Here is a 22,683-nt window from a genome sequence, read left to right as displayed (position 1 = left end):
GCAGCCTGAACGCGGAGTTGTGTGTCTCCTCTCTGCTCTGACTGCAGGCTGAGACTGCTGCGGGAGGCTACTGAGAGACTAACCGCCCGTGAGTGCTCGTGAACGGGCAGCGGCTAGAGTGTCCGCGCCCCCCCGGTTGAGAACCACTGGTATAGACCATAACCCCTTTTACACAGAGATTGCGGCATATTGACGGAACAACATCACCCCAATATGCCGGCTTTGCTTGCTTCTGTGTTATTTACACAGAACCAAGCAACGCCGGCCTGCTGGCGCATCAGTAGCTCCTTTTACACAGCGTTCCGGAATGAAAGAGGTGCTTGTAAACAGCGTCAGGTGTGACGTAAACATTTAGCGCCGCGCCGGTCAGCTGCTTTACAACAACAACACTGGCAGGTGAATTGAGAGCAGATGAGTGCTGGAGCGCTGGAGCTTGCAGTAAGAGGGACGTATTTTACTGTCCCCACGATGTGCCAGTTGATCTCGCTACGCGCTGAGTCCAACATCACTGGGACTGTTAACCAAACTGACTAAATCAATCCGCTTCACCTCTGTGTCTGTGTGTGTGTGTGTGGCTTAGCCTAGCCTAGCTTTCCCATTGTACAACTTCCCCTGGGCAGAAATAGACTCATACACTCTGCAAAATGAAGCGCGGGGGTTTGATTGAGCAGCGGACCTTATGACCAGCTAGATTATACGCCGTTCCTTTTATTTGGTGATTTTTACGGGACACCAGGCCGCCGTGATTAATGATAAACATACGTCAAAACTGACAAAATCAATCCGCTTCACCTCTGTGTCTGTGTGTGTGTTTGTGTGACAGGTTGGCTGTAAGTGAGTCTCTTTGTGAGAGCAGAGATCTGCCAATCAGACACACATACACATAGGCCTACACAAAGTGTGTGAAGTCACGTTACTGTAGGCAGAAATAAAGTGTGGATATACGCTCAGACTTAGAATAATAATAATAGTGGCGGCGATCCGGTAGCAGCCACTTAGCCTAGCCTAGCTTTTCCATTGTACAACTTCTACTGGGCAGAAATAGACTCATACACTCTGCAAAATGAAGCGCGGGGGTTTGGATTGAGCAGCGGACTTTATGATCAGATAGATTATACGCCGTTCCTTTTATTTGGTGATTTTTACGGGACATCAGGCCGCCGTGATTAATGTTAAACACACGTCCTTCAACTGCTAACATGGTCGCATGTTTAGAACGTAGGATATGGAACGTCAAACGCCCCCCTGTTCCGCAACAACAAGCTGGAGCATTTAAACAGAGAGGCGGAACTGATTGTGTCGGGAATCTTACTACCCCCCGAGGTAGTAAAATTCCCGGAACAATCACTCGCACCTTTCTTCCCTCGTTCCGCAACGGTCGCATTTAAACAGCAGGGCGGAGGGCCGAAAGGCCGGCATATTCCCGGCTTTCACTGGCTGTGTAAAAGGGGCTCATGATACATTTCTGTATAACCTACCTACCCAGCATTTTATAAATGAGTAATGAGTTCAACCCATAGGTTCAACCATGAGTTCATTCCTATGGTTCAACCCCTAACCCTAACATGTAGGCTACAGCAGGAAACTGCAACATACAATAGGAATATTCATCCAGAAACCTCAGATATAAAGTAAAACACTGACAAGGACCATTTTACTGCACCATGAGATCTTTTACTCAATCTAGGCTAATAGAACTAAATTATTATTACTTGTGCAGAATGCAGAACTTTTACTATTAGCCTAATGGAGAATTTCCACGGTGTTGTATAAGCACTTTAATTAACTGAATTATTAAAAAACTTCCTTCACCGTTGATTAATAATAGATATAATATGCGTAAGGAAACAATAAACCTGTCTTTTCTGAGTAAAACGATGGTCAACCCCCACCAATCAGATTCGAAACTTCTTCCCCAGAACGGAATCGCAACCTCTCGCGATACTTAGCGTGGCTATAACTACCACCGCGGCCCATGCTCGGCCTTTCTTTCTCCCTTTTAGCGGTGAAGGTGCAACAGTAATCGGTCGTCCCGAGTCCGGGTTCATCCGACACCCTCACCAACCAAGCTGAACTGAGCTCAACAACCACTGCAGCAACATGCCTCCCAAATTCGACCCCAACGAGATTAAAGTTGGTATGTTTTCACTGTTAAGTGGTTAATAAAAACAGACGTTTTTCCGCAGCCAAGATGGAGTCGTTCTGTGCTGGCTGCCTCCATGTCTGCCGGCCTGTGAACGGCGTAGAGAAAACGGTAAAGATCGGAAATCTAACGCGACGAAAAAAACTCTTAATTTCTGCATGCTTCCATGTTTTAATTAGGTGAGGGTCAAATGGTCTGTCTCAGCATTTATAAGAACTCTAGGGTCCCGGACTGCGGGTGAATCCACGTGGGCTAAGTGTACTAGCTAACGCTAATGGTGATGTCGCTAGCCGCGTGCGTTTTAAGAAATCAGTTAATTTTAAACCCAAGTTAGAAGAGCCTCTACTGTAAAAATCTGTAATAGTTCAAAGTACTCCCAATTGATCTGAGATTTGCAATTTAGACTAAAACACTTTCGAAAATTGGGTCAACGTATTTTCATTGATGTAGAAATACAACAATTATTTATTTTAGAGCTGGCAAATATTGTCACAATATACTTTGAAATTGAATCTACTCATATTATTGTTTTAACTGTTTAATTTATCCCCATACTTAAATTATGTCAATTTACCACCAGAATTCCAAAATGACCTCGTTTCATTGTCCCCTGTAATTAGGGTCTGCATCTTTTGACATTGTGCACTGAACATCTCAGGGTATTCGGTTATGAGTTATTAGTCATCACTTGAATCACATTTTCTGCCACTTTCAGATGATTATAATGGATGAACCAAGTGAATGTCTATCATAGAATGAAACGTTTTTTATTGGCATTGAAAGTGATCATTGGCTCCATCTGTTCATAATTTTCACAACATGAAAATAATTATCTTCAGTAGATCAGTTTATACTGCGCTGCTGCAGTTGGTGGAACATATTTGTTTTAACTTCTATAGATTCAGTAATTTATCTCATGTGGCTGGGGAGAGGTGGTAAATGTGTCCATGGGATTCAAGAGCAGAAATGTGGAACTGAATAAAGACTCAAATGAACAAGACCAGCCTCCCGCCACTATGCCTGTCTGTCCAGTGACTGAGTATAATCCAGTGGAGGCTCAGAGTGACCCAGCTTTAGGAAACAGGGCTGCCCAAACCAATGAGCAACTTTGTGCCGTAAAGACTGAAACATCAACTTTATACTATTAAGTTGTGAATGTGACCCCTTTTTCCACCTATGATTCTCGTTGCGACCAGTGGATTCAAGAACAGTTGTACATAAGTAATTGAGTATGGAGCCCTCCAAATACCCTAAAGATTTTAGTTGAAAGTCGTTTACAAATCTAGTTTGTGTTGTGTTCAATGACATCCCTGCACAAGTTAACTGTAAATGAATCATGTTAAATTTCCTGATTTGAATAAGCTACTAGCTTTGATGCATTGTATGATCTGAACATAATATGAACTTGGTTTTGACTATAGATGTTTGAATAGTTCATAATTTCTTAATTTATCCCTGAGTTTTGGGATTTAATTGGCCGTCATTTGGTGCTTACGTGTGAATATGTTTTAATCATATCTATTGTCTTGCAGTGTACATGAGGTGCACAGGAGGAGAAGTTGGCGCCACCTCAGCTCTGGCCCCCAAAATCGGACCTCTGGGTCTGGTGAGTGTGAAAACATGTCAATTGAACTAGACCAGCCTCCCGCCACTATGCCTGTCTGTCCAGTGACTGAGTATAATCCAGTGGAGGCTCAGAGTGACCCAGCTTTAGGAAACAGGGCTGCCCAAACCAATGAGCAACTCTGTGCCGTAAAGACTGAAACACAAGCTTGGTACTTTTAACTTACAAATGTGACTATTCCTTCCGCCTCTTTACTTGTCCTTCTGTATTACTCAACAGTCTCCCAAGAAGATTGGTGATGACATTGCCAAGGCAACCGGTGACTGGAAGGGTCTGAGGATCACCGTTAGGCTGACCATCCAGAACAGACAGGCAGTGGTACGTACGCTCAAAGGCCACATCGACTTAAACTCCTTCCACAAGGGGCAGGGGGATTACCCGATGTGATATTGACTTTCCTGTTTGGCTTTTCCTTAAGATTGATGTCGTTCCCTCTGCGTCAGCTCTGATCATCAAGGCTCTCAAGGAGCCTCCTCGTGACAGGAAGAAGGTCAAGAACAGTAAGTGACTGGCATACGATGGAATAAATCAAAGGAAATAAGGTTGACTGAAGTGGATTGACTGTGACTCGCCTTCAATTTACTTTCTTTTCCAGTCAAGCACAGTGGAAGTGTCACCTTCGATGAGATTGTGGCTGTCGCTCGTGTCATGAGGGCTCGCTCCATCGCCAGGGAGCTCTCTGGTAAGATATTATTAATACCTGTTGTACTGTTCAGCCTCCCGCCACTATGCCTGTCTGTATAGTGACTGAGTATAATCCAGTGGAGGCTCAGATTGACCCAGCTTTAGGAAACAGGGCTGCCCAAACCAATGAGCAACTCTGTGCCGTAAAGACTGAAACATACAATTAACCAAATTTATCAAGAAAAATCTCAACGTCAGTTTGTTATTTTTCCTGGTTTGCATTAAATGTTTCTGTTTAGACATCTACCTTTTGACTTAATCTGTTTATTTACTTTCCTGCTCAGGAACCATCAAGGAGATCCTGGGAACCGCTCAGTCCGTTGGCTGCACCATTGATGGTCGTCCTCCCCATGATGTCATCGATGACATCAACAGCGGCAAAGTCGAGTGCCCATCAGAGTAAATGGACAAACAATAAAATGTTCACAAACTGAGCACCTTGTGTCTTAAGTCTTTAATTTTTCAACTTAAGTCTTTGACAATAAAGTGTATAAGACTTTCATGAAAAAATACAAGCTACTCAGCCTCATGATACTGTATCATGAGGTAGTGTGGCCGTTTTAGGTGGCAGTTATTCCATCCGTTTTGAAGGCCTGATTAAGTGCTGCTTAGATATTGTATTGTGCTTATAACATTCTGAACATGGAGCTTACTAAAAAGGATATTACTTGCACAAGGAATCATTTCCGTACACTACAAAATGCAAATCTTGCCAGTAGGGCTGCAACTAACGATTATTTTGATTATCGATTAGTGTTTGTCTGTAAAATGATGAAACATTGATTTTCCAAAGCCAATGTTGACGTCCTCAAATGTATTGTCAAACACACATATTCTGTCAGGATTAAAGAAACCAGAAAATATTCACAAAGCTGAAAACAGAATTTTGACATCTTAAATTACTCAAAACAATTAATTATCAATAGTTGGCAATTATTTTAATAATCGATTTGTCGATAAATCTTTGCAGCTCTACTTGCCAGTAAAATATAGAAGTCATTGGGACATTCTGCCTTGATACTGGCATTTTCCCATAATAAAATGAAGTGAAAATGTGCTCTGTATTGTAACGTTTGAAGGACCAATTTTCAGGACTGGTAATACAAAATATTTATTGAGACATATACAATTCTACAAAAGTATAAATGTTTACAAACTCGGCAGGAAACGATATTTACCTCAGGAAATCCCAACAGTTTGTAGCCGTCAGGCCTTTTAGAAACAAATCTAATTTAAACTGATCTCAGGAAACACTTTAAACAGTTCCTCCCATTTTGCTGTTACAAGCCCTATATTCATTTCTAGTATGTTAAAGTACACAGCACAAAAACAACCATCCTAAATTCAAAACAAGGACTTGATTTTTGTACCAAAATCATTACACATTAACAATTTTAAAACTTTCATATTTTAAGCAGAAAAACCTAATGTATTTCTGAATGTGCAGGTATGACAGGCACTGTAACGGCATGGCTGTCAAAACATTTCTAAAAAGCTTGTTTCATAACTAGTTAAACTGCTCCCTCTAGAGGCAAAATGACAGATCTGATCCTGAATCAGTTACTTTGTCTTTTTATTTACCCTTCTGTCAATGAACTATTGAGAGATATCTACTGTCAAGAAATCCGGTCATGTGTTTGTTTCAAAAAGTGACATGGATATTTATATATAAAAAAAATAAAGAAAACAGTTACAAAAAAATACAAAATGACAAAGTTTATGAAGTGCATGACGTGGTCTGACTTGTGGTTTCTCTGTGCTTGGTTGGTTGCTGGGTTGGAAGTCAGGAACTGCTCCGCCGCAACAAATGAAACCCTGATATATTGATCCACGGTGGCGCTATGATTCCCAAGCGTCACCTGAACACATCATGTCCATCCAGTGCATTTCAAGGCGCGTCGATGGTCACAGCATCATCAGTTCTCCACCTCCTCCTCTTCTGCTTCGTTCTCAGGCTCCTCCTCCATCCGCTCCTCTTCTTCCTCCTCCTCTTCCTCCTCACGGCTCTTATCGTTCTCAGAGTCGGGTTTCTTCTCTTTATCTTTGCGCTTCTGTTCTGACACTTCCTTCTTTCCTTTCTGGCCCTTCTTATACACTGCAGAGGAACACAAGCAAAGGATATTTCACATCATCACCAGTTTCAAGCGACACACAATCAAACTGGCCAGCTACTTCTCTGAATGCTGTCACCACATAAAGTAGTAACCTCCCTATTTAAACGTAGCAGCGCTTTGGCTTTTCAGTAAATGTGCCGTCGTGCCAGAATCAAGGTGTAAGGAACACAAACGGAATAGCCACCAAAGTCTGAATGACAAAAAGTTGTCACTTAAACCACTTTTTCACAGACTGCCCTGCCTGGAATGGAGAATCCCTTCCTCTCAATGGCACAAGACATTTTATTTTTAATGTGCACATTATTAATACAATCTTCCCTTCTTTTTTAAACACTCTTTATTTATGTATTATATTTGTCTCCATCTGGTGTAGCGTGTGTTTAGACATTTTTGCTTACCCAATTGTGAATGTTTTTTTTCCTGTATATGAATTATTGCTGCAACACTGACATTTCTATTTTTGGTGAATAAGAGATACTAAGTTAAATATCTTTGTTAAAGTGATTGTAATAATCTCTAAACTGCTGTCACCTTTATGTAGCCTGGTCCAACCAGACCATCGTACTTCATTTCATTTGTACAGAAGGTCTGGAACTGCTCAATTGGCAAACGTTCACTCACTTGGAGGCGGGTCTCTGTTGAAGCTTAAAACTATTGGATCTGCCCAGTGCCACTCTGGATCAGCCTACCAATCGCATAACGTTTGGTCGTGACGTATGTAATGAGCCGGCTTCTGACGGTGCGTTCGAGTTGTACTGGGAACTCGGAAATTTTCGACTTCACTACATATTGTAGTCTATGGATATACCGGTACCTGGCAACGGTAACTTGCTAGAGCCTAACGTTTAGTTATTTGGATGAGAAAGGTTGTAGGCGTCCATACTTTCGCGAGCAGATGGCCTGGAACACAGACAAGTCTGCCAAGTCGGAAATCTCTGAGTTCCGAGTATAAAGGAACGCAGCATTCAACTGAAACTTGAGCACGGCTTCGACGTCATCGTTCTCAGCCACTCGCTCTGTTCGCCGATTGGACGGCCGGAAATTTTCCTGAGCTCGAACACATGAATTCACCGCAGCCCCAGACTGACAACTGAAGGGAAAATGAAATTAGAGCGGAAGTAGGTAGGCGGGCGGAGCCAAGCTAACCTTTATGCTGCTGTGACAGCATTCAGTTCAGAATGTTCAAATAAAGATGTGTAAAGCTGCCATCATGTACAAGCAGGGCTGGACTGGCCATCGGGCGTACCGGGCATTGCCCGGTGGGCTGGCAGGCATTTTGGGCCAGGCCGGGTCCATAAAAAAAATTAAAAATTAAATATAATTATTTTATTTTTTTTTATAATGGACCCGGCCCGGCCCGGCCAAGTCACATAGCCAAGGGCCGAGGTCCCTTCCCTCTCGGCCGCGCAGACTGTCAACTTAACCTGAAAGGACAATTAAATATTGGCCCATTCATCATGATTGGTTCTGGGCCGGGCCTGGCCCAATCACACACACAGTGGAGGGCAGAGGTCCCTCGGCTGTCAATCACTCAATCAAGTCACGTCACTAACAGACAGAAAAACAACTGGAGAAAAACGGAGAAGAGATGGAAAGGAGACAAATGCTGGACTAGTGGTAAGAAGTTGAAAATAAAGTTATGTTGAGAACAATTATTTGTGTAGCTTGCTGAATTTTAACACAGCATGTGTAGTTTGCCAACAGCTAGCTGCTTGCGTTAACATCATGGATAGAGCCATCTGTAGAGCCAGGTCAAAGTGTCTATTTTAGCTAATAACCTACTAAACATTTGCTAGCTCTCTTGTGGTTTCTTAGAGGAGTTAAATAGCTCTGTTGTTGGTGTATTTAAAGAGTTCCCAAAGCTGAATGGATTTTTTAAACATGTAGCCTACATTTCTTCTTTCTGCTTTTTGGTCATTCTGTGTCTATATATTATTCCAGAAAATAGTACTAAATAGCTTACATAGGAAACAGTTGATTTAGCCTTAGTTTTCTCCTCAAAGTGCACCAGATTGATGAATTTTACTTTAACATTTTAAAAATTTCTTCCGGGGGAGCATTCCCCCGAATCCCCCTAGAAGGTCCAGGGTCCACGACACAGTCTCCCAAATTCCTGTGAGAAACACTGTGTGTGTGCATGTTTATTAAGAGTCATTAGACCAGGGGTTGTGTTCAAGTACGCGTAATGACTTGGTCATTCATCAATAGAAACATTGTGTTGTTATCTGGCTCAGAGAGGGACCAGTCACTCATACGTTTTGGACTATAGACAAACATAGCTTTTACATCAGGACTTTCTGTTTAGGGGCCCAGAATTTGGTGCAACGCCCCTGCCTCCGCATATCGTATAAATAATCATGGTGGGCTGCCATGACCAAAAATGCCAGGGCCGATTTTTTGTCCCAGTCCAGCCCTGTGTACAAGTATATAAAATGGGGGTTTATTTAAAACAGAATTAAATTGTCTTTGAAATTCAGGTAGAAGCCAGTGTTTTGAAGTGCAAATATCTGTGGGGGGATAATAAGAAGAACTATTACTTTGATGTTTGTGCTGATGTACTGACCTTCCAATGCTTCTCGGAGAGGCTCCAAGAATCGCTCAAACTCCATTTCCTCCATCGCAGCCAAAACGTCTCCTGCGTTTAGAGTTTTCCGCTTGGCCTTCATGGCAAAGTTGTTAGCACTGTAACAAGATAAACAGAACAAATTACATTATTTTATTCAAGGTTTACAACATAGGAAGTTAAGAATACATTAAATAATAATTTAAGCACAATGTACAGTAAAAATTAGTTGGCCGTGTAAAACGCATGAAACCATGTGAAAATTGTTGAATTCATGAATTGTGTGAATCATTAAGTGTCTCTTAGATTTTGTAAGTGGGTTTTGTTCCTACCAGGACGTTGCATACAACACAAACACACTGGCAGCCTGTGATATGGCTCTCCTTGCTTCTTTGGACACATTCACCCCATCTGGTAGCTGTTAAGAAAACAAACAGTGCGGAGGAGTTATCTCAAAGATGCAGTTTATAACAATGATTTATCAAAACGTAGGCAGGCTGAGAAAAAACGATTGACAAAACATTAAGGAGAACGTTGTTCATGATCTCTGGCGAAAATGAGACATTAGAAAAACATTTTAGGCCTATATAGGCTACAGTAATAAAATCATGCCGTAATTTCCTCTACTTTTTCATTATAAGAGTATTGCCATTAGATGACCCATTGACTAACTTATTCAGAGCGTCCTTCATTATTCTTCAATTAATTCTATGTTTCAAATCAGCTTTTTGACGCTTTTTCATCTAAACATCAGTCTGATTTGGACTTCTGAAATTAAGTCCAACTTTTTTCTTCGGTGTTGTTTATTTGTTTGAGTTTTTCAAAATGAGTGGTCAACCTGTATGTGAACCATAGGTCCATGATGTGAACGCGCACGTGTTTTCAGGTGAATATGTGGGCTCGCGACTCACCGCCTCCTTGATGATGCGGGTGATGACCGCGTTGGGCAGGTTCAGGTCCTCTGGCCTCTCTGCCATTGTTCTCTCTCCGGTCACCGAGTCCCCAAACCCGGTCCGCCTCTCACACTGAGCCGAAGCTGGTTGTTGCTAACAGATTAGCGCCCGCAGACAGTGTAGAGTTAGCCCGAGCTAACTTTACTAGCTCGCTCAGTCACAGTTATATTCCGTTGTGGAGGGATGATAAAGTCAGTTATAACACCGCGTTTGAAACAGGACTCTACAATTGATTCGACCGGTTCGTTTTTTCTGATGGATAAGTTCAAACTCTGTCTGTAGTTGAGCGCGTGTCCAACACAGAAGCGATTTGTTTTGGGACGTTTCCCGCGAACCTTCCAAGCGTGAGCCCTGGCCCTCCTCCTTCGTCAACTCTCAACTTCGACCTCTGACGCAGGCGTGACGCAGTCGGCTGTTTCGTCATTAACATACAAAATTTAAAATGACGCATTAACATAAGTAAAGAAAGAAAATAGAATGTTCAATGCATTTTATGATTTTAAGTGATGGAAAGTAATTCAGTACAATTACCCAACCAGCAGTTTAGAGGTATTTGTACTTTACTTGATAATTAAGTCATTCACTTTTGTGTTATTCTTCCACTCCACATCTTCAGGGGGATGAAGATTGCACTCTTCACCTCAGTACATAATTTACTTTGCAGAGTCAGATTATTAACAAAAGTGTATAATCAGCTAATAAATGATGATGTATTTTTATGGCTATAATTACCAGGAAAAAATAAAGCATCTTGACAAGCTCCAACACCAGAATGATCTAAACATTAATACATCGATATTTTTGATCTTTTATGTTGTTTTATATTTTACATGACCTTGGGCTGATTTTGTGTTTTGGTGAGCCAAGGACAGATTTCCACTTGGGTGGACAATAACATTTGTTCATGTAACACATTCTTAATAGTGTTTGTATGCATTGAAAATAATCCCCCACATTCCATGTACAAGCCTATGTGAAAGGTAGTCATAAAAAAGTAGCTGTTAGTTGTGAGTGTTTCACAGATAATGACATGTTTTTAAAGACCACAGCCAGTTATCAGTGTGCCATATTGAGGCACCACCCATTACATGAGACTGCACAAAGTGACACTGTAGTTTATTTAGCCTCAGTCCAACATACACCCTCCTGCTGCCACAAATACTCAAAGAAGCAGCAACCGCTATTGAAATAGTACCCAACAAATGTAGCCTATACTATTTCCTCCTGTTTGAGTAACTTTCAATTAAAAAACAAAATGGAAAAAACGAGCAGCTGTTAGGGTTATTCTAAGTAAATAAAAAAAAAAATCATAATTGACCCATATTTAAAGATGACTGCTAAAGTAGGAACCAATGGGCATCAGGTGGAAAGCGACAGAAGTCAGTCTGATAGTCCATCCATCGGTAATCTCTGTGTATTGTTGGTCTTTTAATGCATGGGATCTGTCAACAGTAAGCATGACCTATTTTACTTCATTCAATATAAACCCATCAGAAGTAATGCTTCTGTTCGCCACAGTGTGTTATTTGAGTATTTTAGAATATGCATTGGACTGAGATGAACTGTCAAACACTGCACTGATAAACTGAAATCAAGAGTTCTAACACTGAAGATACAACTTGCCTTGTCACACATTATTTGCAGTATACAGATGCATATTGAAAACCCTGACTGGGCAGATGTCCAGCTCAGCTCACACCTTCATTACAAATTGAGTGGAAAAGGTCAGGGTTTGTTGGGGGAAATGGTATTTAGGTGGTTTCCATGGTAGCTGCCTTCCTCACACATGCACGGAGCAATGCAGCCCACACATTGAAACCACTCCATAGAGAAGGCCATGCAATGAAAGTTGGATTTCTATACTCCCACCGGGTTCAGGAGTCTGTAGCTGTTTGTGGGCAGAGCTCCAGGATACTATAATTTCCTCAGCTCAGTTATCTGTGATGTCTGAACAATCACTGCTGCAACACTTTAACAAACAAACTGCTGAAGATGTTAAACAAATTCAAATTAATATTGACTTACATCAATTTACATGTTTTAGTGAATACCAAATGATGCATCCATGAATTTGCTATTAATTTACTATAATAAGAAAATTGGCAACACATGACAATAATTCAATAAACAACAGGTGTAGGCTACTGGGCCTGGTTCCATCAAGTCAAATACACATAAAAAAACATTTCACTAATTAGTATTGATATTTAAAAAAAAAGAGGTTTAAGATGTGTTACAAACAGTAGCCTATACACATTCCAACTTACCAAAAACAAACAAACAAACATCTTATATCAACTGTATGCAGAATTTAGAAAAGATCACTGCAAATTAAATAATAATAATAATGTATGTATATATATATAATTATATATATATATATATATATATATATATATATATATATATATATATATATATATATATATATATATATATATATATATATTATATATAAATAATTGTTTATAATTTGATGTTTGATTTGTTTTTGGATAACAATTATACAAACATTGCTATCGATACTATCGTTATTTTTAATTTAGCGATCCACCCAACCAACAATATTTTCTGAGAAGCAAGACCTCAAAGTAGGCTAATATTAATCCACTGCAAGTTAGCGTCTTGTGTTAAAAAAAATTATAACATTCTTATGGTAAAATCAGTTAGTTGAAATTATTAATTAAAAATATCTTTATTTTAAAACAGAACATAAATTAAAAGTAGGTCTGCATGTCGACTACTATTCAAAACACTTTCTGTAGGCTTTGTAATTTAAAGATGTATTTATTCAGATGTATACGTTTTCTTTCATAATATGCTTACATCAGACTTATAAATCAACCACAAAATGCAAAACTAGCCTGCAACCGAAAAGTAGCCTAGATTAAGACAACTTTTAATTGAGTCTACCACTGTCACAGACAATAATAAATAGCAGATTAGGCCTAATGTTAGGACGAGGGTAAAAATAAAATGTCAAAGACAAGGTCAAAAGTGTAGTGTGAAGTTAATATCTTATCTATCAGCTCTCCAAACTGTCAAGTTGTCAAATAGCCTAAATTGAATTAAAATTTACTTTTGGCGTAGCATGGCTAATTCAACTAGGCCTATCTTGTGATTTTTTTAAAAAATTATTTCACGAGCCCCAACAATGCTATAGCCTGATATTAGCCTATTTGTAAACAGTGGCATTCCTAAACTAAAACCAGCCTCAGTAAGTGGGTCTTAAAATTAATGTTGGGTGGGTATTCACTTAGTAAGCAAATGTGGATAAATCAATGATGTGAAACAATTAGCAAAGGCAAGAGCGCATCCCTTCTGGTTCAGCAGAACAACTGAGGAATATTCTATGTACGAGACTGCACAACCAAGTGATGAGAGAAGAGGAGGGACATAAATAATGGTGCAGTAAAAGGAAGAAGTCTTAAGTACTCCCGTCTAGATGTGGTTCCCTGGTTCTAGCTTGTTGTAGTGATGTTCTTCTGCATGAAACGTGCAGAACCCACTGTTGTCTGCCCACTGGAGTATTTGGGAAGCGTAAAGAGGTTTGTTTATGCAGCACTACTTTTGTGTACATCCGACAATTGCTGCCACGACTTTCGACAGCTTTTCAACCGAAAAAGCTTTAAAAAGTCAACAAAACGTCCGCTTTTAAAGTGTCAAACTGTATCTTAAAGTCGTGTTTCTGATTTAGGCGCTGACGGAGGAGATGGCTGCGTATTTATTGGATCTATTTTCTTTGGGATGGCGGTGCTGCGCCTTTCTCTACCTCTCTGCTGTGCTAGGCCGCCATCTTGAATTTTAATGTTAGTTTAAAAAAAAAAAATGTGTTTCCTGTGATATTTTTCGTTAAGACTGTCGTGCCAATTTTTGGATTTGTTTGAAGGAGTGGTGTTTAATTTCGTGGTTGTTTTTTCTTCAAAAACACCTCGTAAGTATTGTGTGTGTTTGTTCCGTTGGTGTTGTCGGCTCGAGACATTTAACGCTCCCAACGCTTGAAAATGCACTCAGCTATTTAACTGCTATCTATTATTTTAAATAACAACCTTCACCGACACACAGCTACAGTCGTTGGCTCTGATTGGTACCTGGGATCGTGTCTGCGGGGGTATTGGGCCCCAAACTCACTTTATTTCGCTTACAAATGATAGATTTAGCCTGGAAAGCTAACGCAGTGTGTGTGTGTTAGCCACTGTTAGCTGCTGTGCTCCAGTGGTTTGCAGGTAGGAAGCATAACCGTCGGTTAGTTACTAACTGGGACATGTGTGCAGCTAACTATCGACTATTGTCGAGTATTTTATGCACATGCTACATCGTTAACGTGAGAAACGGTAGCGGCATTGTGTTTTTGTCGTCTGTTGTGGTGTTGGTTGAGCTAACTGACGGCGAAGCTAAGTTAGCAGCCTGCTGAAGTTAAGTTTGATGCTAGCTCACTCGAGAAGTACGTAAAGATACTTCACCAGTGTTTGCACTTTTAATACCTTGAGAAGATTGTCAGTAATCATTGGCTACCATGGTTGCATTTGGTAAATATAAGCATATGCCAGAATAATGGGGCATTTCGAGCTGTGTGTATAATGGTGTTACACTGCTTTTAAATATCTCCATCCCTGTAATATCCTGCTACGGTCTTTGTGTTGAAGTAAGGGTTAACTGCTTATGTGGTGAATAACGTCAACCGGCCCGTTTAAAATTGCCAGGGCATCCTGCCGGCGTCTGCTGCACGGCCGATCATCTCCCCGGCGTCGCCTTTGGTTGCTAGCTCAATGCTAACCAAGTGTATGGGTGGAGAGACGACAGTTAACAAACAATGCGAGCTGTATTGATAACTCTGACACAATTTCGGCCTCAGCTGCTGGTGTGGCCTTCCGGGTTTCCACAGCTTTTCCTGGTCCCTCTAATGTGTCGTGTTTTATTGCGGCTTACATTGGACTCCGAATCCATAAATGCGAAACATTTTATGCATCTATTAAAATGTAGATGATGCTCCTCGCGTCGCATTTATGCTTTAAAACGGCCAATGCTCTTTTGACTGAATAATTTACATTGTATGTTGTGTTTGTTACATTACACACGTGAACGGTATTTAACGTGTTTCTGGGATAATGTGATTAATAAAGCAGTACTTTGTGTTATAGCACCAAAGACGTTACTGTTGCACTTGACAGTAAGCCAGTGCATTATTTGGGGTTACCACTAAGCGGCGCTGCAGGATCATTTTAAAACTAATTCCTGCCTTCCTGTACATCACAAACCCACTATAAGTGTAAACAACACCGATTACAACTGGTTGGTGAATTGACAGATGCAGGTCACATTTTTCTCTTCAGCAGCCGCCAGAACTTAAGCATGTTTTAATGGTCGTAGTATAATTATGTTGGCCAAGTTAAATCAATGAATCAAACCTAAGTGTTGCTTCAGTTCTGCTAAGTGGACAGAGACTTATTTGTTTTCACTGCACTACATGTACCACATGTACATGTATCACTGACTATTACAGAAGGGGGCCTGAGAAACTATCGGAGTGGGTCTTCAAAGTGTTTTGGGTGCAATCACATTTTTTGTAGCCGTCTTATGATCACAACTAAAATGCAATTTAGTACAAAGTGGGAACAGGGCAATAATTAAGATTATCCCTAATGTATTGAGGGATGTTTCTTTTCTTGTCAATGATACATATTGAATACATCTTCTTATATAGGTGTATTTTTTCTTTACTTTTTCCTGCCCAGTTTCATCCTATTTTTAAGTTTTGAGTTATGTAAAGTCTGTGTAAAGTAGTAAAATGTATTTGCTATGCATCTAATGATATTTGTTGTTCCCTGCAGGTTTCAAACTGTAGACCCCAGTCTTCCCCACTCAAGAGTGTTTCTTCATCTCGGAGACTAAATGCAACTGGACCAGGGGGCTTGTGGGCATGAAGTGGCTGGGCGAATCCAAGAACATGGTATTAAATGGCAGGCGACACGGAAACAAGTTGACCAGCGAGCAACATGTGAGCCAGAGTCAGACTCGTTCTCAGCATTCACAGCGGGCATCCCTGCGCCACAACAGAAACAGAAACCGGAGATGTAGCCGCAGTGAGTTAAATGTGTTTATCTCACCACATGTAAATATATTTCGCCAGTTGCATACAATAACACTGGTCTTGGTCTGGTGTTTACAGGGTTTAATGCAGCCAGTCTGGAGGCAGAGAAGCGCTACATACCCTCCTCAGGAATGACTGCCAAGGAGTTGTGTGAGAATGATGATCTGACCACAAGCCTCATCCTGGATCCATACCTGGGCTTTCAAACTCACAAAATGAACACCAGGTCAGCAGATTTATCACAGCAGAATCCATGATTGTGCTGCCCCTTTTGTAGTTCTAAATAAGCTTTTTGATGTGTATATGTCTTCTCCTTTTCTTACATTACATTTTATTTCTGATTTTCTTGTTTTGTGCCATTTTTGTCCATTCAGATTTCGACCAGTTAAGGGAAGACAAGAGGAGCTGAAAGAGATCATTGAACGGTTCAAGAAACATGACAACTTGGAAAAAGCTTTTAGAGCTTTGACATCTGGAGATTGGACCCGGAATTTTTATCTCCACAAGACGAAGGCTCAAGAAAAGCTTTTCAAGCAGCATGTAAACATATTATCTAAGATATACCTGGTTTATTCTCCAAAGTCACAGTTGACCAAAAAATCTGATGACCAACTTTATGTTTTGAACAGGTATTTGTGTATCTGCGGATGTTTGCCACAGACAGCGGGTTTGAGATTCTTCCTTGTAATCGCTATTCATCAGAGCAAAATGGAGCCAAAATCGTGGCAACAAAGGAATGGTGAGGACACATTGCCAGTGGTTACTTGTGATTGTAACAGCGCCTGTGTTCATTAATTCTCACCCACAATGCATTTAGCGTTTTTTTCTGAACCTTTGTTTTAACTCCTATTTGGGATTTTTTTTTTACATTGTTTTGTTTAATAGGAAAAGAAATGACAAGATTGAGTACCTGGTAGGATGCATCGCTGAGCTTTCAGAGAGTGAGGAAAACATGCTGCTCCGGCACGGGGAGAATGACTTCAGTGTCATGTATTCAACCCGGAAGAACTGTGCGCAGCTCTGGCTAGGGCCGGCTGCGTTCATCAATCACGGTATTAGTCACAACAAGTGATTGGTTTTCATTAATTCTATAACAAATGAATGAGATTACGGATTTATCATGAAACATGTCTTATCATTTTAATATCAGTCCGTCATTCTTCAAAAGGGTATCAACTTAATTTTCTTTGTTTTGTCCCTTCTTCTATTAGATTGTCGGCCAAACTGCAAGGTAGGTCCTTTTTAAAAGGTCTCTTAAGAAAACAAAGTAATCATTGTCCTTAAATGTATAAGCTTAGTAAATCACTTTTTAAATGATCGTCTTTCTGTTTAGTTTGTATCGACAGGACGGGACACAGCCTGTGTGAAAGTCTTGAGGGATATTGAACCAGGAGAGGAAATCTCGTGTTACTATGGAGATGGTTTTTTTGGGGAAAACAACGAATATTGTGAATGCTATACATGTGAGCGGTAAGTGTAACTACAAATAAAACTAATGAGTGTCAATAAGAGTAAAATGTATTGAAATTTTCATATTTGTAAAATGAATAAAGACAACCATCTCAAAGTTCAGTAAAGTCATAATCAAGTAGTAATATTGTTACCAAAATATGATCCACACAGTGTCCATGAGCTTTGAACCAATACGCTACATGCTACTATGTGAAAATATGAACTTCATTCAGTGTCTTTTACCCAGAAGTAAAGCTAAAATATTGCTGACGGCCATTTCTTCAATCAACTTTTAATTTATTTTGTTGTTGCTGCTATTGTGCAGACGGGGCACTGGTGCTTTTAAATCAAAAGCTGGACTGCCAGCGGAAGTGCCGGTGATCAACAGCAAGTACGGGTTGCGGGAGACTGACAAGCGTCTCAACAGGTTGAAGAAGCTGGGGGAAGGAAACAGGAGCTCGGATAGTCACTCTGTAGGCTCCCACACCGATGTAGACTCTCAGGAAATGCCAAAAACACATCAATGTAAGAGTCTCCTAAAAAATTGATTTGTCTCTTTGTGCTGTTGCCATAGTTACTGTATGGATTCAGATCTCAAACTGAGGACTAGAAACAAAATTCAAGTTCATGTACTAGAGGTGAGCAGCGTAGAGATTTAATACTGCTAAGTGATGAACATTGCCTTTTTATTTGAGGCATTTATGCATTTATTTGTTACCATGCAATATGTAAATAAGTCTTTATTGCACAATTACCGATGTTAATCCTAGTTACATTTATTAACTTTGGGGCACTAAATCAAACATTTTGTAATTGATTGTGTAAATATCACCCAGCCAACATATGTGTACGTGTGTTTCTGATTTATAAACATGTAATGTTCAACATTTGATCTTTTCCCAGCAGCTGTCAGAAAAAGAACATCATCTGGCTTGAAGTATAAAAACAGGACTCAGTCCAGACAGACTTTGTCTAGAGCCCTTACTACCTCATGTTCAAAGCAAGGTCGTGTTAACAATAACAGGGTACCAAAGAGACTAAAATCCCAATCCAAGCCTTCACTAAGTAAAGTCCAGTTGCGAAGTCGAAGGAGGGGGACAGAGCCAAAGGCGTTGGCCAAAGGAGAGACTTGCCAGCTGGGACTCAGGGACTCAAAGGTGTCACTGTGTAAAAGTGTCACCCTCAAGAAAGAGAAGGATGGACAGGAGCTGGTGCAGCAGTCACTAAGCCAGCGGGGCTGCCTCACCCGTCACGCTGCCAAGGAAAATGGCAATCTATCGCATGTGCAAAGCAGTGAGGGCAGCCAGTGTTCAACATATCGAACTCGGAGGTCCACAAGGACCCTTGTAAAAGCCCAGGAAACAACAGCTGGTGTTAAACTGGAGCCCAGTGCTATGGATGGCTTGAGCCCAGTCCCTGGTGGAGTGGTCATTAAAACCGAGCCAGCTGACATGGAGGAGTACCTCCGCCACGGGGCAGGACTGGAGCAGCCTGCACTAGACACTGGCTATGCCAGAAGAGGTTCGTGCACCAGGCAGAAACGGCTGACACGACCCAGGACAGAGCGGACAATTAAATGTGAGGACTCGTATGGTGAGCCTTTCATGCCAGTGGGAGGTGGCCACACCGCTAACTTCTCAGACTGTGGTAACATGCTGTTGGGTTTCGACCGACACAGGGACTTTAACGGGGTTGCCAACGGCAGCAAATCCCTCCGCAGGGACAAGGGTAAGAGTAGCTGCCGGTCACAGGACAAGGGGAAGAAGAAGCGTCGGATCACCAGGTACGACGCTCAGCTGATCCTGGAGAACAACACGGGCATCCCTAAACTGACGCTCCGCCGGCGGAGGGACAGCAGCAGTAGCAAGACCAATGAGACCAACGATCCTATTGGCTCCTCCAACATTTCTGCCTCCGCGGTCAACTCGGCCTCTTCCAGCAAAATCAGCATCAAGTTCAGCAAGGACCACGACAAGGACAAAGGCAGCTCGTACATAGCCAAACTGAATAATGGCTTTGCCCCCGTGGTCCACAGTAACTCCACCAAGCTAAAGATCCAGCTGAAGAGGGAGGACGATGCTCGGAGAATATCCCAGTCAAAGGTGGACCAGTTGTCCTATAATGGAGACATGGGCCAGAGTCTGGAGGCCAGAAATGGTGGACATCGGACCCAAAAGGCGCTGGCGGAACCCTCGTCTGAAGAGGACGACAATGAGGAAGGCGAGGAGGAGGAGGAAGATGATGACGACGATGATGACGATGATGATGATGATGATGATGATGACGACGACGACGAAGACGACTACTTTGACAATGAATTTGACGATGATTTCATTCCACTTCCTCCAGCAAAGCGCCTCCGACTCATTGTGGGTAAAGACTCCATAGACATCGATATCTCCTCAAGGAGGAGAGAGGATCAGTCTCTGAGGCTCAATGCATAAGCTGTGGAGCTCATCACTCCCACCTTTCCCTGTAAATAAAGATGACTCGCTAATCAACAGTTGTGTTGATGTAAAAGAAGTACAGTAATTTAAAAACAAAAGGAATTGCTGAAAGATTCTGAATGAACGTTACTAGAAGGTGCTGTTGACCTAAAACAAATCTGTTATTCACTGAAGTTGTGTTCAATATTAAGTTTCTAGTGTAATGTAAGTTAATTTAAACACAAATTACATTAATTAAGCAAGAGTTTAGTCACCAGTCTCATTTATCTGGCATCGTGTCTGCACACTATGAATAATCTGACCGAATCTTAAGTGAAAAACAAGAATTTGTTTTAAGTTAAACTATTCCTTTAGGTGAATGCACTTGTTATATTCATAATGGACATGGATATTGTAGAAAGTGTACAGTATGGTGACTATCCCCTCTGTCTCATAGGCAGGTTTTTATTGAACTTATGATTTTTGTCTCATAGTTTGTAATTTTTGCTGAACGTACAATATGGTGTGGTTGGTCCAGACGCATTTTAAGATCAGTCAGTTCATTTGGGTTCAGGTGCCATGTTCTCATTATCCCAGTTGTTTTCCTGCTAAAGAGCCACTTGAATTTCAGTTATCCATTAATTGTCAGCATTATTTACTGTGTAAGTTAATCATGGCTTTCGGGAGAGTTCAATCATACAATGTTAAACCTTTAAGTAAATCTGTGCTATCATGTTATTCACAGGCACATCCCAAACAAGTTGTTGAAGCAAAATTTACAGTTTTATGTATATTATGGATTTAACATGCACCAAAACAAATTGTATGTGTTTTGTGAACTCTCACCTTAAAGAAGAAATGGAAAACCATACTGAATTGTTGGCTGTAACGATATGCATGTGGACCTACAGTGTATGTTCAGTTTGCCTGCAGTTGTTACACATGTGACATGATATGAACAATATAATAGATGCACTTTTATTTTTTTCTAGTTAAGCGAGTCCCTGCAGTTTAATCAGAGCACTGTAAATAAATTAAGTTAATTAAGCTGCAGAATTCACAGAAATAAAAGCACACAAGTTTTTATTATCAGTTGGACTTTAGTCAAAACTGACAGGATAATTGTACCAGTGTTTTTCTTTTGTTTTTGGATCTGCTGCATAATGGTAACATGGCACACATGGTAGTTCAACCTTAAAAAAAAACTACAGAGAAGGCAAATCAAACCAAATCCATATATTAAGGCTACCTATATGCTTTTTAAATAAAAAGTAATGTACAGAACGACTGGCTCATGTCCCTCAGCTCAGTTATGAAATATGTTTTCTCTCAAGTTTAGTCTCACCTATTGTTTTGGAAGCAAGTTGACAAATGTCCATCTATTTTAGGGTTTAGGGAGGAGAATCACATTTTCTGCAATATATCTGTCTAATTTACAATCATGTATTTTCTCTATGGTGCTACGTTTATTTCCTTCCCATCTTTTTGAATTTCTGTCTTGTGTATTTTTTTTTATTGGTAGTTGGTGGCAGCATTAACTTTAACAGGCCCAGATTCCGTGGAAATTAACATTTGATTTCAGAAATGCAAATTTCATCAGTTGAGTCTGTAGCCTGTTCAAGTCGTGTTTTTTTCTTCTTTGTTTTTCTTTACAGGAGCTCACATGTTTCCAAGGTTTTAGTTCACTAAAAGAAAGTTTAAACATTACTGTCTATCAACAGCATTAGGTGCCTTAACACAGAGCTTTTTGACACATTTAGACCAAATTTGTTACACGACGACTAATCAATGAGTGAAAATGCTAAGCCATCTTCTTCCCCCTTGAACATGGAAACACTTAAACACAAGTCCACTGTCAGTCCTTCTGTATATTATTTTATTTTTGTTGCGTGGAAGTAAATGACCTGTCCAACAGATCAAGGGATCAACTGAGTTAGAATGTTAACCCAATTTTCCTGTGTTAATATGTACTGTTCATATCACCAGCAGCTAATCGCCGTTCTGAACCTGGCTCAGTCTGTCCTTCCCCCTTCGTCGGACGTCTCCATCCTACACTGTAAACTGTTCCAGGTGTATCTGTGTGGTCTTTGTCCAATAGACAGCTGTCAAGATTTCCAACTGATTCAAAACAAGAAAAAACAAACAAAAAAACAAACAAATGTGAATAGTTGCGGACATTTAAGCGTGTTGCGTGGGTAGTGGGAAACGTGTAAAGAGAATTAAAAATGGGCAGTGCATATATTGTCCAATATGTAAATCATGTGAACACATCTTGTACTTATTTAACAGTTTTGAATACTTGAAAACTATATAAAGTTTCTTTGTGATTCTTGTTTCCTGAGCCTGTTTCTAAGGTGGCTAGATGTTATGTCAAAGTTTAGTTTCTGAAATGTATCACAGGGGTAAATACAGTCCACTCCATAAGTATCGGAACAGTGAGGCCAATTCCTTTATTTTTGCTGTAGACTGGAAACATTTGGGTTTGACACCAAAAGATTAATATGAGACAATAGATCAACATTTCAGCTTTCATTTTCAGGTATTCACATCTGGATCTGATACACAACTGAGAAGATAGCATTTTTTTAAAAGGAACACCACATTTTTAGGCAAGCAAAAGTATTGGAACAGAT

At 40.5% G+C, this 22,683-nt stretch overlaps 3 protein-coding genes across 4 annotated transcripts; 2 read left to right on the top strand and 1 right to left on the bottom strand.

The window, feature by feature from the left end:
- The first annotated feature begins 1,979 nt into the window (after positions 1-1,979).
- Positions 1,980-4,885, top strand: rpl12 (ribosomal protein L12). Its single transcript, XM_080047252.1, has 6 exons — positions 1,980-2,137; positions 3,676-3,749; positions 3,987-4,085; positions 4,186-4,267; positions 4,363-4,449; positions 4,736-4,885. Exons 1-6 carry the CDS (start codon positions 2,101-2,103, stop codon positions 4,852-4,854), a joined length of 498 nt encoding a protein of 165 aa, XP_079903378.1. The 5' UTR covers positions 1,980-2,100; the 3' UTR covers positions 4,855-4,885.
- A 661-nt stretch (positions 4,886-5,546) lies between these two features.
- pole3 (polymerase (DNA directed), epsilon 3 (p17 subunit)) lies at positions 5,547-10,439 on the bottom strand. Its single transcript, XM_080041994.1, has 4 exons — positions 10,040-10,439; positions 9,461-9,546; positions 9,129-9,247; positions 5,547-6,546 (listed from the first exon to the last, which is right to left on the bottom strand). The coding sequence occupies exons 1-4, from the start codon at positions 10,103-10,105 to the stop codon at positions 6,368-6,370; spliced, it is 450 nt and encodes a 149-aa protein (XP_079898120.1). The 5' UTR covers positions 10,106-10,439; the 3' UTR covers positions 5,547-6,367.
- Positions 10,440-13,880: 3,441 nt separating this feature from the next.
- kmt5b (lysine methyltransferase 5B) lies at positions 13,881-22,307 on the top strand. Of its 2 annotated transcripts, none has more exons than XM_080037819.1 (10): positions 13,881-14,015; positions 15,913-16,164; positions 16,251-16,398; positions 16,547-16,712; positions 16,802-16,911; positions 17,058-17,224; positions 17,384-17,403; positions 17,506-17,642; positions 17,950-18,149; positions 18,531-22,307. In XM_080037819.1, exons 2-10 carry the CDS (start codon positions 16,002-16,004, stop codon positions 20,066-20,068), a joined length of 2,649 nt encoding a protein of 882 aa, XP_079893945.1. In that variant the 5' UTR covers positions 13,881-14,015; positions 15,913-16,001; the 3' UTR covers positions 20,069-22,307. The 2 variants fall into 2 exon arrangements, with proteins under 2 accessions (XP_079893945.1, XP_079893944.1); XM_080037818.1 differs by having other exon boundaries at positions 18,528-22,307.
- The last annotated feature ends 376 nt before the right edge of the window (positions 22,308-22,683 follow it).

This window comes from Ammodytes marinus (genome assembly GCF_949987685.1).
Source record: "Ammodytes marinus genome assembly, chromosome: 1".
In the NCBI taxonomy this organism is placed as follows: Eukaryota; Metazoa; Chordata; class Actinopteri; order Uranoscopiformes; family Ammodytidae; genus Ammodytes; species Ammodytes marinus.
The sequence above is the reverse complement of the archived record's forward strand: the minus strand, read 5'-3'. Positions and strand labels throughout refer to the sequence as shown.